Genomic DNA, 14,780 nt, shown 5'->3' on the forward strand with positions numbered 1-14,780 from the left:
CTGTCACAAAACCCATCTATGAAACAGAATGATTCCCTTTGCAATTGACATCAATTCGTGCACTAGGCAGGCGGAGGGCCGTGGTGCCAGGCCAGCAGTGGCACGAGCTGCCGTTCCCCGCGGGGGCGCTCGGATGGTCGCCCTCAGACCGTGGGCAATCATCTCCAAATGTAGCCCGGTAATTGCTGTCCAGGATTATTGAAAATTCCGACAGCAGACCCCACGTGGTGAGAACAACGCCACCACCACCACCTGCGAGTTCCACTCCAGAGCTGCGCACCGTCCGGACTTGGCCATTTATTGCCGCTCCTCCATCATCGTCGTCGTCGTCAGCTTTCATCGCTGGGTCAGAATCCTGGAGCTCCCTGGCACGCGGCGGTGTGGGGTCAGCGCCGTCACCAGCAGTGCGAGGAGAGGGCCCAGCACCATCGGCGCTGTCTCGGCGCAGCTGGTCAGCGACGCCCACGGCCCGACGAGTCTCAAGTTCACATCGTCCCACTGGGAGTCTAAAGTCGACATCGAATTGACGCAGACCGCGTGGCGAGGTGCAAGCCGGGAGTTCCCCCGAGAGGCAGCGCGACGGACACACAGACGACAAAGCAGACCGCGAGGCAGAGACACCGGATCGGCTCTTCATTTTGTTGTTACTCCGCTGCTTTACCACGGAAAGCCTCAAGGAGTGTTACGTAGATTTTTGAAATGATTTCTATTTATCATCCCAAATGGAGTAATTTTTCTAATTTGGTAAACTTTGACGGTAACGCCGACACTCAGTGCCGCACTGTTGCAAATGATATCACGGGATCTTTAACGTCCACTGAAGATGACGGCGCGTACTATTACTTAAGATGAATACGCACCGCAGTGTTAACCGGGGCGGCCGCTGGATTCAAACCGCGATCCTCTGCAACAAGTGGCGAGTGCTCCACACAACATGTTCCACACAACATGCTCCGCACATGTTCAACACAACATGTTCCACACAACATGTTCCCACGTGCTGCATGAGGGTCAATATTCGTTGCACTACCGTCGAATCAATCCATATGTTGGTAGTTTTCAGAGCTGCATGGAAGTCATCCAAATTAATGCAGAAGCAAATGTCACGCTTTGGTTTATCTTCTGCTTCTTCAGTCATTGGTAACCTGGATGAGAACATGAACTCACTCCACGCGACAAATTAATTCAATGACGGGCGCGCTTGAGCCCCAGATTCACTGCAGTCGAGGTCCTCCGCGCTCCGCGATCTCCGCGATGGACGAGGCCGATGGGGGTCACGACTTCGGTTCGACAACAATCACCTCTAGTGGCTGCGGGGCTGTCGCGTGAATGAGACCCTGTCCCTGTGTGCACCTCGAGCAGGAGAATCATCGACGCGAATCGATGAATCTGCGCCTCGTGGCACGCAGAGGCGCCGCAGTGCCAAGCCGCGTGGCTCGCAGGCTGTGCCACTTTGAATTGCGACAGGGTAACGATGCCCCCCCTCCATCTCCCCCCCACCTCTCTACCCCCCCTACCGCCCCCCCCCCCCACTGCCATTCAACGCAAGCGCCGTTCACACGAAGCCGCACGAGACCACATTGGAAGCTCGCGTGACCTCTGGCTGGGCCGTGACCCCGATTCTGCGGAGCGCTCCGTGTGGTCTTAAACTTGCGGCTCACAAAGGCACGCGGCGGAGCGGCAGCGGGAGATAAAGGGCGACGTGGCCACCGGCGGTAATTGTGCGAAGGCACCGAGTAACGAACACTCGTCAACAAAAAGTGTTTGTTTTGGTGGAGTCGACGGTGGCTATGAGTGGACGAAAATCATCGAGCGTGGTTCCACGGTGGCTACGGCCGCTGCCTACCAGACCATCACCACCATCATCATCATCACCACCATCACCACCACCATCATCATCACCATCACCACCACCATCATCTCCATCATCAACACCACCATCATCACCATCACCACCATCACCACGACCACCACCATCAATCAGCACGACCACCGCGAGACGACGAATGCCGGCCAAAGCGCGAGTGACCGTGCCGAGACGGAGTTGCCAGAGTCCGAGTGAAGATGCCGACTGAGATGCTCTCGTCGCACGTTACAGACTGCGGTGAGCCGAGGAAGACCGAGCGTGCCAATGGGCGATGTGTATTTACATCAACACCACATTTAGCGAGTTCACCGATTGGCTGACCTGATAATACTGGGAGACGATTCGGGCAATGGCAAGTTGATTGAACTTTTGTTTTTTTGCAGTTGTCATTATCACGGCATTCACCCAATAAAGATGTAGCTAACGTTGGGGGACATTTTAAGGGAGCGTTATTGACATGGAATGCGTTGAGGTTTATTGGCATTAACTGTGCTTGTGCACCACTGCCAACGCAGCAACAGCAGCAGCATCAAATATAAATTGGCATTGGGAATTCCATAACCAGGAGGGAGCGACCGTCCGTGACAGCAGCAGTCGCCTTCATGCAGCAGCCACGCGGCGAGCGGACTTCCAGCGACCCACAACTCGGCGACACCTCCACAGGGCAGGCCGTCTTTGCCGACGAGACCGGACTCCGGCCCAGACAGCAACTCTGCCGCCGCCGCCGTGTGCATTGCGAGCTCCGGTGGCGATGGGGGTGCCAAAGGCACGGTGCGACATGTTGGGGGGGGGGGGGTGTGGGGTTGGGGGCGCCCGCGCGCACAGAGCACGCGTGCTGTGTGGTCCCGTGAAACGCGCCCCCGTCCCCTCGCAATCTCACGGCTCGTGAGAAAGTGCCGGGGCCACCAGACAACCGCACATTTTGCACGGCCGCCCCCTTGTCAAGGGATTTAATCTAGCGGAACGGAATACGTCACGGCCACAATCGCGACTATGTATTGGCTAATTTGTCAAATGACGTGAAATGGGATGAGGTTTGTGCTCGCACAAAGGTGCGGACCCTGGCTTGTCCTCGGGGGGACAGCCATTACCACCGTGAGAAAGCGCGTGGCACGCCGAGGTCCAGAAGGGTTCGGCTTGGGGAGGAGCCGGGCTGCGCAGGGCGCGGCGCCGAGGGTTGAGCCCGGGGGTCGGTGGGGTCTTGTGGTTTTTCTCTCCATGAGGAGAGAGATCGGGGTGAGGGATGGGAGGTGGCCGCTCATTCCTGGAGCGAGTCGCCCAGGAGCCCAGCAACGCGGCGCCTGCCGGGGAGCCGCTGGGTGTCGAGCGAGCGAGCGCCGCGTGAGCCACCACAGGGCCCTCCAGCCAACCTCACCCGCGACCAAGGCTCTCCGCGTGGTCACACCTCGCAGGCCAAGCCGGCGCGGGCCTGGACAGCGTTTGGAGTCTATTCTGGCGTACGATGGCATTACGTTCAGGAGCTAAACGCCAATGTTGAGGTCCGCTGGCCACGAGAGGGCTTCTCTGTGGTCGGCAGTTTCGTGCTTGGATGGGCGACCACCATTCACAAACCGGTGGCTTTGTCAGCTGTGTGGGTGGTAGAGGCCAGTGCAGAAACACACCTTGTTGTACCGTCCTGCTATGATCCCCAAATTCACAAACCCGTACTGACCAGCGTGGAGAAAGAGTCAATTGGCCCTCACGACCTACACGGCTGCAGGGAGGCCCTCATCCAATCCGGCTGTTCAGCTCAACGATTGGCTGAACATGACTTGAACTCGCAACCTTTCAATTGTTAGGTCAAGCACGGTAACCGCAAGGCGCGCACACCGCGCACTCTCTCGCCAGTAACCACGCAGTCACTACAAGTAACAACCGTCTCATTGAACTTCATTGAATGTTTACAAAATAGTAGAAAAATATTTTACCACTTTTTAGTTTTTTTTACAAAACGGAGGCACAAACCTTTGACGCTCACCGCTCAAGTGCAAACAGCTGCGTCGACTCTGAGCAGCGCAGAGCGCACGCGGCACGCACGGCATATACGCACGCATGGAATATACACATGCATGCATGACATATACACACGCACGGGAACCATCAGGCTGCGGCCCGAGTAGAAATCACGAACACCGCATTGCAGGTGCGGTCTCATCTCCCATCACAAATGCAGAGAAGTCGCCTCCGGTCGCGAGCGTGGCAAGTGCGATCCGTCCATCGCGTCACCACGCACTGCACCGCTGCCCATCACACGCTCACACGGAGGGCACCGTCGCCACAGATCAACCGGCTGCCGATGCCACCGGATGGATTACCAAGCTCAGCACACAGTTACGACATTTGGGCAAATGCCGTACGAGAGAGAAAGCCGTACGCATGGATAGCTGATGCGGTCCAACATCGCGCTGGGGAAAGAGTCTGTTCGTCGGACGGCTTCTCATGACGGGACGATTGCCAGCGTGACGACGGTGTGCCAAGTTGATATCTTCTTGTTTGTCGCGAGCGATGAGTTCGGGCACAGACCTAAGTCTCCAACGGAAGAACAAGCGAGGACGTCACACCTTACAAATGCTATACATGAACGAACGAACGAGCGGCAAAGAATTTGACCGTATGAGGGTGAGGATTTGTAAACGCGGTAAGGGATGAAAATGAAAACTCTGGTAACAGACGAAACGGACGACTTGGGATGTCCGATGAGAGACGCATGCGGATAACAATGGAATGGAGGCCAGTGGAGAGAGTACGGAGGACGAGAGGTGGATAGAAAACGAGACGGCGGAGACGAGGCGAGAACGTCCCGCACGATGGAGCGGGCCGGAGCGGGGAGGAGAGGCCGGAGCGGGGCGCCAGGGAGGGGCACCACGTGGGGCACCACGTGGGGGGCCACGCGGCGTCAGGCCACGCGGCGAGTCACGAACAGCTGCACGCTGCTGGGGAGAGACTTGAGGAGAGCCACCGCCTCGGCCTGAGTAAACCCCTGCAGGGGGATGCCATTGGCCTGCGCGTTCACACACACAGACAAATATCCCCCGTGTAGCCTTAACAGACTGCTGGGGCGAGCGCTGTGAGCAAGTAGCACTTATTCAGGGCAACAGTGCGAGAGGGGGTGGTGCGGCCAGCGCCTTGCCTGACCGCCTTTGTCTCCCCAGTGCTGATGTATTATACACTGCACCCGGTACTCCCTTAAGGGCAGTCGACCTAACGGAGGCGCAGCACCGGTTCAGATATTCATCATTGTTATTGGTCGAGAGCGGGTACCCAACTTGGGTTCGTCACGCAGTACACTAACCACTGCACTACCGCGTTCACACAACAACAACTGTCATTCACCACTAAGTGGCGGTGACGTCACCACGGTGCTTGTGCCAGGCTATGCGCACTGTAAGGTCACGTGAAGTGTTGAATGCCCGATGGCAGGAGGTTGCCCTGTGCGACTCTCCGGTTCGCCATCGGCTCGTGTCGCTGTGCCGTTGGGCCCGACGTCGGACATTTTGCTCAACGTGCCGGAAGCATCTTGAATCATGAAACCCCCCCCCCCCCCGCCGCTCTCTCGATCTCCTGGCCCACGGGTGGCAAGTTGACAAAGCCAATCATCAGTTGGTGGGTTGTCACGTGGCTCCGCACACCGATGCATGACTCCAAGAATAGCCTCAACGTGGAATCTGGATTCTTTAGAAGCTGGGAGCTGCCCTATTAAACACGCGTTTATTCACTTGTTTATCTCCCCCACGCTGCTGGGCGGGGACAGGCGAACGCCAGCGCACCTGGCCCGAGTAACTGTGAGTGGACGACTATACCTGAAGGATTTCATCTCCAGGCTTCAGCACCTCCTCCGCTGGCCCGCCAGGCTGCACTCTGTGCACCAAGATACCCTGGGTGGGACGAGAAGGGGCGCCGAGGGGCGGGAGAGGATGGGCGAGTTGAGCGGTGGCGAGGTGACGGGTGCCGATAAGGCTGGTGTAATACAGGAGGGCGTGGGTTCGGTCTCGACCCCGACGCCTGCTGTATGTTTGTAGTTTGCGTGCGTCTCTCTCCCCGTTTTTTCTCTGGGTTTTCCCCTCTACACGTGCTATACATTTTCATGTGATAAGCAACTATGTTGAGCTATCATTTGTGGCCAGTCCGCTTCTGAAAAAGGGCTATATAGCTCAGTGGCCCTTACCTGGTAAATAGTTTAGTTTAAGCAACAGCAGCTAGGATGAAATGAGACGTGTGGCCGTGACCTTGCGCCGCTGCACAGGGAACAGCGGGCATGTCGTTTTGCGGAGAGCCAAGTTGAGTTTGTTAAAGCAGGCGAGAACTCTAGCGAACGTGACCTGGCGAGAAAGACAGTCGGCCGTAAGCGGAGGAAGAAGCCGAGTGTTGAGCCTGGATGTGAATGGGACCAGCGAGTCGATAGCCCAGACGGCTGGGGGAAGGCAGTTCCAGGCGATGTGGGCAGCAGATGATGGATTCTAATAATCCAGAGTTAACTACAACGAGCTCGAAATGGTCACACTGTTCAGAATTCAACACGGGCAATCCTCACATTGACTTTGAGGATTGCTCAAGTTTACAGTTTAGTTGCGACACACAGCTGCATGCGTGCAGGCGTCTGAACATGTCAAGGCTATAACCGATAAATGGTCAAGACAACATTGAAAGTGTGTGCATTTGATACTAAAAATATTTTATAAAATACAAAGCTACAAGAAAACCGAAGGGTGGCGTCGGTCCACCAGCGGCCACCGGTTCAATGTTTATCAGTTGCAGCCTTGCTGCTTTCAGGACAGGCTCCCGAGCATGTGGAGCGAAACGTCGGACATCATGGCGAGCAACGCGCTGAACAACCCGGATACGCCGGGGAGACGAGCGTGGGCCACGTGTGTGCATCTGGCAGTGCGTGCGTCACCGTTTGTGAGCGAGGTTGGGTCCCCGCGTCCCCCACGATGCTGAATCCCAGGCCGGGCCGCTTCACCAGGACCACACACAGCTGAGGACAAACACGGACGTTATAACGACGACGACAACTATCGTAATAACGCAGAGTTGTAACGTGGGGCCGCACAGTATTGGCTAACTCTGCAAGAAGAGAGAACGATTCGGAGGTGCGAGGAGAAATCACAAACAAGCAGGGAGGCAGCAGCAGCCACGCAGAGAGAGGGACATACACACACAGGGACACGCACAGAGAGAGAGGGACACGCACAGGCACGCACACAGAGACTCGCCACACCTCCTGCGCGTGGCCGGTCTCCCCCAGCTCCAGTGCTGCGTGTGACTGGGGCTGCGATAGTGGCGGCGGGGCCGGCGCGGGCGGCTGTGTGATGCGCTGCAGGATGAAGTCGATCAGCTGTTCGCGGGACGGCTGCCGCGGCACGGCCCTCGCTGCCTCCCGGCCCGGTGGCTGCGGCTGCTGTTGCTGCGGCTGCTGTTGGGATTGGTGTGTTCGTTGCAATGAAGAGGGGAGGGATATGGAAAGTTGAGGTCACTTACTGCGACGGCAGCGATTCCCAAATGCTGAATAAAGTGCGTCCTGTACATCACCACGTAGCGGTCCTTTAGGGGTGAGACTGAGTTAAAGGTGCAGCCCTGCAATTGGTTGCTGACGCCACTGCTGGCAGAAGGGCCTCTACTAGAGGCGGTTCTAGGTGCGAGTACCCACATTTAACCCCACCACACGGAGACCTGCTGACTGACTGTGGGGTAAATCCATTCATACTGCTGGAGTGGACAGACGTGGCGGGGGAATGGGGTGGCCAACATAATAAATGTGCACCATCGTTTCAACTGCCGTGCCCGGATGCCCAAAGCCCTCTCCTCATTGCCAGCAGACCTCTACATTGGCACCGAGCTCCTGAAGCACATCGCTGCTGCTGCTGTTGCTGCCGCCGCCGTGCGCTACAACAGAGGAGACCTCAGCTTTCCCATCGCCCGCGCGTCGCGTGACAACGGCAGGTGCCGCCGCGTCATGTGACAGACTCACTGCGTGCGGAGGGCACTGTCGAGCGTCCGGCCTATGCCAGTCGTGGCGAGGCCAGGGCGGCGAAATCTGCGCGGCAGTCGGCGGGGATCAGGGGAGGTGGAGGAACGACGACGAAGGAGGAGGGGGGGGGAATGAGGGCACAAAGGTGACGGCAAAACAAACGATCAAGCAACGTGCGCATGCCGTGTTAGTAGTTGCGTGTGCCACCACCGTCACTGCCCCGACCACCACGAGCACGCGGGAGAAGAACCGCAGCACCGCATGCCTGTGTACGAAACAACGCGCTCGCACGTCCTGCGCCCACGGTGGGCGTCCGTGCGAGCGTTCGTAGCATTAACAAGCGAGGATCCAATCTTTGGTACGTTTGGTGTTGGCGCGATCGTTACTACGACGAAAGGCGAACATCATGAAGGGAGGCGCTGCTGTGTTTCACAGACGCAGGCTGGGGGGGGCGGGGGGGGGGTGATGATTGCCGTGTGCGGTCGCGACTGAATAATTTGCGACGCTCTCTGTCTGTCCAGGAAAGCCTCACGAGGCTCTTTCAGGAGGGCCCTGAGATTCGGTCATTTCCCCGAACGTGCGTTTAGCACGTGGCAGGGAACGGAAGTAACCCAGGGAAAACCCTCCACGCATACGCAGAAAGAACGCCCAGAGCCCAGAGCTCAGTACAGACAGGTTCAACCCACAGACAGACCTCACGGTTACATATCTTGGCTTCCACGTCCAATATTATAGTGTGGGTTTAATGTCAGTTAGAGCTGCAGCCCTCCAGCACCCGACACAGCCAGACAAATCAAGTTGTCGTGTGGGCAAAGGAGCCCAATCGATTTTGCTTGTCAACAAAACTGGTCGGTTTGCTGGAGGTTCAACGAATCCATCTGCGAGGTGAACCCACCGCTGTGCTGACAAAATGCTGGCAACAGCCCGACGTCTACGAGGGCCAGGAAGCCCTCGATGGTCGCCCATCCACACACCGACCAGGCTCAAGGCTGCCGACCTTCTGAGATCCGACAAGGTCGGGGGCACATCACCCGGTAGCGTGGCAGCGAATCTCTTCTACAGAAACCAGAACCGGACTTGTACGGAACGCCCACCCCATAATGGTTCGTGCCATACCATACAACGTGCGTGGTAAGTTAAGAAGATATTTGTTGTTATAAAAAAAAACAGGACAGGGAGTTTCAAACTTCACATGGTTACGGGGGGGGGAAGTAGGCAGGGATGCTCGGCAGCTCCAAGATGATTAATGAGTAACGAGCGAAAGGTTTGAGTGCGCAGAGAAGCGAGAGAGGTGGTGGCATGCGTCAGTTCACGTTGGCGGGCCGGCTCTCGCTCTCCGCGGGGTTAGCGAGCCGCCCGCCACACCCAGGCGCAGGCGCAAGAGAGGGAAGAGGGGCCGGGGAGGGGGGCACAGAGTCGGGGGGCTGCGGAACGACAACGGCAAAAACACAGTGAGGATATCATCACCATCGGCATCGTCATCGCGAGATGTGCCACATAAGCTCTACACACGCCGCTGCTGCGTGGCTCTCTCTCTGGCTCTCTCTCTGGCTCTCTCTGGCTCTCTGGCTCTCTCTCTCTCGCTCTCTCTCTGGCTCTCTCTCTCCGTCTCTCTCTCTGGCTCTCTCCAGGGTGTTCTCGGGTCGTGCTGCGCGCGGTTCTGCACGACGTCTGACGTTTCGCGCTGGCTGCTTCTTCAGGAGCTCGGAGGGAAACGTCGGATTTAACGCTTTGAGTGGTAGATTTGTGCCACAAAGCTGCCACGCGTATGTATACACAAATACAATTTACTTGAATTGACAGTCCACCCATAGCACTACCACAGCTGACTCGCCACAAAGTGGTACTCATTTTAAGCACGACAGAGATGAAAATCGAACTTGAGACTTTCCTATTTTCAAATCGCACGCTCTAACCACTGTGCCACACCTACTCGCTGCTATCACCATCATCATCATCGGCAATAAACTCAGCGCTGCAAGAACGACCTAGGACCGGGTTTCAATCGCGCAATTGGTACTCGTGACCAACTGGATGACGATGGCGCCATGACCGTCGTACCTGCTCCGCCACAGGCTCAGGCCTCATCTCTTCGCGGCGGTGGAGGTGCGGGCTCGCGCACGGCGCGGTCGGCGGCCCGTAGGGCCGGTGGGAAGGGCAAGCGGGGGGGGCGGCGGCGGCCGGGGCGGCGCGCCAAAGGGCCGACGGCTGCGTGGGCGGCCGAGGGACGGCGTAGTTGGCACGCGCGCCGTCCGGGCTGCGGCGGCCGTGGCAAGCGCCCGCGATCACCGTGTCGCAGTAGTTGGCACGCGACGCGGCGAGCTGCATGCGCTCGGCGGTGTGCAGCGGCTGGTGCGTCGTGGCCGCCGGTGGCACGCCGACGCCGGGACAGGGGTCGCCACGGGAGGCGCGCACCTGGCCCGCCGCGCCCGCGCGGTGCGGAACGCGCGGGGGGTGGTGGACGACGCGTTGGCGGTCGCGTCGATCGCAGCGATCGTGGTGGTGGTGCTCACGGCCATCGTGCCAGTGCGCTTCCTGCGAGCTGTACTGCGGTGCGATCTGCGCGTGCGCTGCCGCTGCTCCTGCCGTGTCCACGTGCAATGCGTGCCGCGTTGCAAGGCCGCAGTCTGTGCGAGCCGGACAAGCGGCATCGGCTTCGTGTAGGCGGCGGTCGGCGTGCCACGTGGGCGGACCCGGCTGTGCGAGCGGGGGCACGCGGTCCTGGTGGTGGTCCTGGTGGTGGTCCTGGTGACGTTCCTGGTGGTGGTCCTGGTGACGTTCCCGGTGCTCGCAGCACAGGCGGTGCGGCTGGCCGTGCGCTGCACCGCGCGGTGCCACCGAGCCGTCTTGCTGCGCGTTCCTCCTCTTGGGGGGCAGCGGCGGCGGCGTCGTCGTCGCGTCCCTCCGCATCGCGCTCTCCCGGCGACCCGGGGCGAACGCCGTCCCAGGGCGTCGTGCCGACGTCGCGTCGGGCTCCGGGACGGACGCCGCGGCGGCGCGCTCCGCTGGAGAGGCCGCCCCATCGCCGGCCGCGGGAGTCGCAATCTCGGCGGCGCGCTCCGCTGGAGAGGCCGCCCCATCGCCGGCCGCGGGAGTCGCAATCTCGGCGGCGCGCTCCGCGGGAGCCGGCGCGCGGCGCAACGGGGGGGACGGTGCGCCGCGATGGGACGGCGTCGAGGGGCCATGCGGCGAGGACGGCCACTCCTCGCGTGCCGTCGCCGATTCTCGCGTGGAACTCTCCTGGCTCGGGCCGGGCAAGGTTACCCCCGAGTCTGCGTGCGTCGGCGTTCTCCCGTCCCCTGCACCTTGCCCTACGATGTTCTCTTGGCGTTCGTCTTCTTGTTCTTTATCCGTGTCTCCTCGCCGTCCATCCGCGTTCCGCTTGATGACCCTCACCTGCCAGGGCTCCACGCGTACGGCGCGCGGGGGCTCCGAGTGGACCACCACCACCAACGCCGCCACGGCCGCCCCCCCCGCCTGCAGCACCACGGCCTTGGCGGCGCCGCGCATCACGCCGGCACGAGCGGCGCCCTCCGGCTCAGGTGGACGATCCGGGGAAGTCGCCTCTGCGACCTCGTCGTTGTCAACGTCGTTGTCAACGTCGTTGTCAACGTCATTGTCAACGTCGTTGTCGAAGTCGTTGTCAACGTCGTTGTCAACGTCGTTGTTAACGTCGTTGTTAACGTCGTTGTCAACGTCGTTGTCAACGTCGTTGTCAACGTCATTGTCAACGTCGTTGTCAACGTCGTTGTTAACGTCGTTGTCAACGTCGTTGTCGAAGTCGTTGTCAACGTTGTTGTCGCCACCACCGCCGGACGGTTCTTGTGACGAACACTCCCGTAAAATCTCTTCACCAAGGATGTTCACCGAGTCATCTTCCGCTTTGACAACGCTCGGAGGACTGCCGTCCCGGACGCCACTCGGAGGACTGTCGGAATGGATAGTACTTGGAGGACTGTCGTCATGGTTACCACTCAGAGAACTGTCATCATGGACGGCACTCGCAGGACTGTCGTCACGGATACTACTCGGAGGCCTGTTGTCAAGGATATCACTCGGAGAACTGTCATCATGGACGGCACTCGGAGGACTGTTGTCACGGATAAAATTCGGAGGACTGTCGTCACGGATACCACTCGGACTGTTGTCAGCAAAAACAGGTTGAGGGTTGTGAGCCATGGGACGGCTGGGCGGACCGCTCTGGCTGACGACGAGCGGGGAACCGGTCGCGTTGAGGACGCACGGAGACTCATCGACCGTGGCCCCGCTGGTCCGGTCGCCCGTCTCCGGGACACGGGAGGAGCCGTCCGCCGCGAGCCCGCCCGGGCCCAGCACCGCATCGGCACCGCCGCTATTGTTGTCGCCATCCTCCTCCTCCTCCACCAGCAGACAGTCGTAGCCCAGCAGCCAGGGCAGCGTGGTGGTGCTGGCGTCGGCGTGGCCGGCGTCAGATTGGCCGCCAAAGCTCGGATCCTCAACCCCGCTCTCCACTGCGGCACATGGGAAGGGAGGCAGAGCGCGTGGCGCCAGTTATGGGGAGCACCTGTGCGTCGAACGGTGCAATGACGCATCGATTAAAGCGATGAAGCCTCATCCTTAGAATTTTTACCAATGCTATTTTGGAAAACGTCGTTTCACTGCTGCGCTCCCGAGATCTGACGAGATCGGAAGTGGCTACGTCCCCCCCGAACGCAAGCCCACAGAGACATGGGGCTCCACCGTAGTCGCTGGACAAGAGGATGCACTCCCACCCCACAACCCTGTGTTTTTAATGCAACATTTGAGGGTGCGTCTTGTAATCCGGTAGCTGTGTGTGTGCGTGCGTGAACAGATGTGTAACTTTGTAGATGCTGGACACGGGTTTGGGGTGGGTCCTCGTGCCCGGAGCACCTTGTGGTTTGGGAGACGCGATGTGCGGTGTGCGAGGAGCGAGACTAACGAGCAGAGTCGAGGCTGATTAACGTTGGCACCACCAGCGGCCGATCCGAGATGGGGGGCAGCAGCTCGGCCATCCTCATTTCCATGCCGTCATCCTCCTCCTCTTCATCCGCCTCATCATCATCATCATGCTCACTGTAACCATCCTCATCCTGAAAAGTGTCCTCTTCATCATCGCCATCGCCATCATCATCGTTCTCCTCCTCCTCGTCTGATTTCATCTTTAAAACCTTGGGGGTTGCAACAAATGTTTGTCAGCGCGAGTAAAAGACACCGGTTCACCCATCTTGTCGTAACTCTCGAGGATGTGAAAAGAAAGTAATAATAAACTAAGGGTGTGTTTTTAATTCGGAGCACCGAGGCGTGTCAGAGGGCAGCGCTCTATCCTACAAAGATGGAACAGGTGGAATCCACACTTGCTGTACTGCCTTCCCCCTTGACGAGGCAGGTTATGGCACATCTTTGACGCCCACGGAAAGAGAGTGTCCACAACATTCGCGTGATCCACAAACCCTCGCTGCTGCTGCTGCTGCCTCCACAGCGCTGGATCACGACCCTAACCCTAACCTTCAGCATGGCCACCGCCGCCGCCGCCGCCGCCGCCGCCGCCGCCGCCGCCGCCGCCGCCGCCGCCGCCGCCGCCGCCGCCGCCGCCGCCGCCGCCGCCGCCGCCGCCGCCGCCGCCGCCGCCGCCGCCGCCGCCGCCGCCGCCGCCGCCGCCGCCGCCGCCGCCGCCGCCGCCGCCGCCGCCGCCGCCGCCGCCGCCGCCGCCGCCGCCGCCGCCGCCGCCGCCGCCGCCGCCGCCGCCGCCGCCGCCGCCGCCGCCGCCGCCGCCGCCGCCGCCGCCGCCGCCGCCGCCGCCGCCGCCGCCGCCGCCGCCGCCGCCGCCGCCGCCGCCGCCGCCGCCGCCGCCGCCGCCGCCGCCGCCGCCGCCGCCGCCGCCGCCGCCGCCGCCGCCGCCGCCGCCGCCGCCGCCGCCGCCGCCGCCGCCGCCGCCGCCGCCGCCGCCGCCGCCGCCGCCGCCGCCGCCGCCGCCGCCGCCGCCGCCGCCGCCGCCGCCGCCGCCGCCGCCGCCGCCGCCGCCGCCGCCACCACCACCGCCACCACCGCCACCACCTCTGCTGCCCGCAACGTAGCAACACGTACAGATAAACTCGATTGGGTCACCTTGCATAGAGGGCTGCGTGCTCCGTCCTCGTTCCCTGGCTCTTCCACAACGTCCTGGATGGGAGCAAGCGATTGCGTACGCTCACGATGTTTCATAATGTGTACCCGCAGCGGGTCGGCAATCCTTACAATCGCGACCAAACTGGTGGCTCGATTAATCGTACGAATTGCTCTATTTGTGTTGCTTTTGTCTCATTGGTCACGGGTGTATGGATGGATGGGTCATTAGGCACGGGTGCGCGTGTGTGAGTTTGTGCGCGTGTGTGCGTGGCTGTGCGAGTGAGTGTGTGCTAATGTGCGTGTGTGCGTGCAAGTGTGCGCTCGTGTGAGTGGGTGTGCATGGCGGGTGCCATCACCACGCTGTCCACGCTGGAGTCGCACAAGAACGCCACGCGGTGGCTGCCCCTCTCAGTGCCGTCGCCGGACACCGGATCCGTCACCGCCCGCTCCAACGTGCCCTCCTCTCCCGGCTCCTCGCCCTCCTCATCCTCCTCGTCCTCGTCGTCTGATGGGGAAGAAGAAGAGTTGCAGAAGAGGGTCGGAGAAGAGGAAGTGGTGGGCTATGAGCGTATGGATGGACAGACTCACAGAGACCCATAGACTTGCACAGAGACCCATAGACTCACACAGGGACCCACAGACTCACACAGAGACCCACAGACTCACACAGGGACCCACAGACTCACACAGAGACCCACAGACTCACACAAAGACATATAGACTTGCACAGAGACCCATGGACTCACACAGGGACCCACAGACTCAATGTGTTCCACAGTTTGTTGTGGTTCATCACAGTCGTATTTGGTTTATTTATTTTTTATTTCCCACGTCTACAGG

At 60.2% G+C, this 14,780-nt stretch overlaps 1 protein-coding gene across 7 annotated transcripts in view; it reads right to left on the reverse strand.

The window, feature by feature from the left end:
- Positions 1-3,736: 3,736 nt before the first annotated feature.
- The window catches only part of LOC144735711 (uncharacterized), a 29,268-nt gene continuing 18,224 nt past the window's right edge, over positions 3,737-14,780 (reverse strand). For 3 of the 7 annotated variants that reach the window (XM_078618211.1, XM_078618208.1, XM_078618214.1), the window contains 10 exons: positions 14,297-14,445; positions 13,941-13,994; positions 12,775-13,003; positions 9,897-12,325; positions 9,149-9,259; positions 7,836-7,901; positions 7,086-7,280; positions 6,762-6,842; positions 5,668-5,742; positions 3,737-4,868 (listed from right to left, as the gene is read on the reverse strand). In XM_078618211.1, the coding sequence (XP_078474337.1) occupies positions 4,764-4,868; positions 5,668-5,742; positions 6,762-6,842; positions 7,086-7,280; positions 7,836-7,901; positions 9,149-9,259; positions 9,897-12,325; positions 12,775-13,003; positions 13,941-13,994; positions 14,297-14,445 (3,494 nt within the window). In that variant the 3' untranslated portion in view covers positions 3,737-4,763. Of the gene's footprint in view, positions 4,869-5,667; positions 5,743-6,761; positions 6,843-7,068; positions 7,281-7,835; positions 7,902-9,148; positions 9,260-9,896; positions 12,326-12,774; positions 13,004-13,940; positions 13,995-14,296; positions 14,446-14,780 lie in introns of those variants that run through there. The other 4 variants (XM_078618210.1, XM_078618213.1, XM_078618212.1 and 1 more) reach the window with 4 other exon arrangements.

This window comes from Lampetra planeri, chromosome 56 (assembly GCF_965212315.1).
Source record: "Lampetra planeri chromosome 56, kcLamPlan1.2.h2, whole genome shotgun sequence".
Lineage (NCBI taxonomy): Eukaryota > Metazoa > Chordata > Hyperoartia > Petromyzontiformes > Petromyzontidae > Lampetra > Lampetra planeri.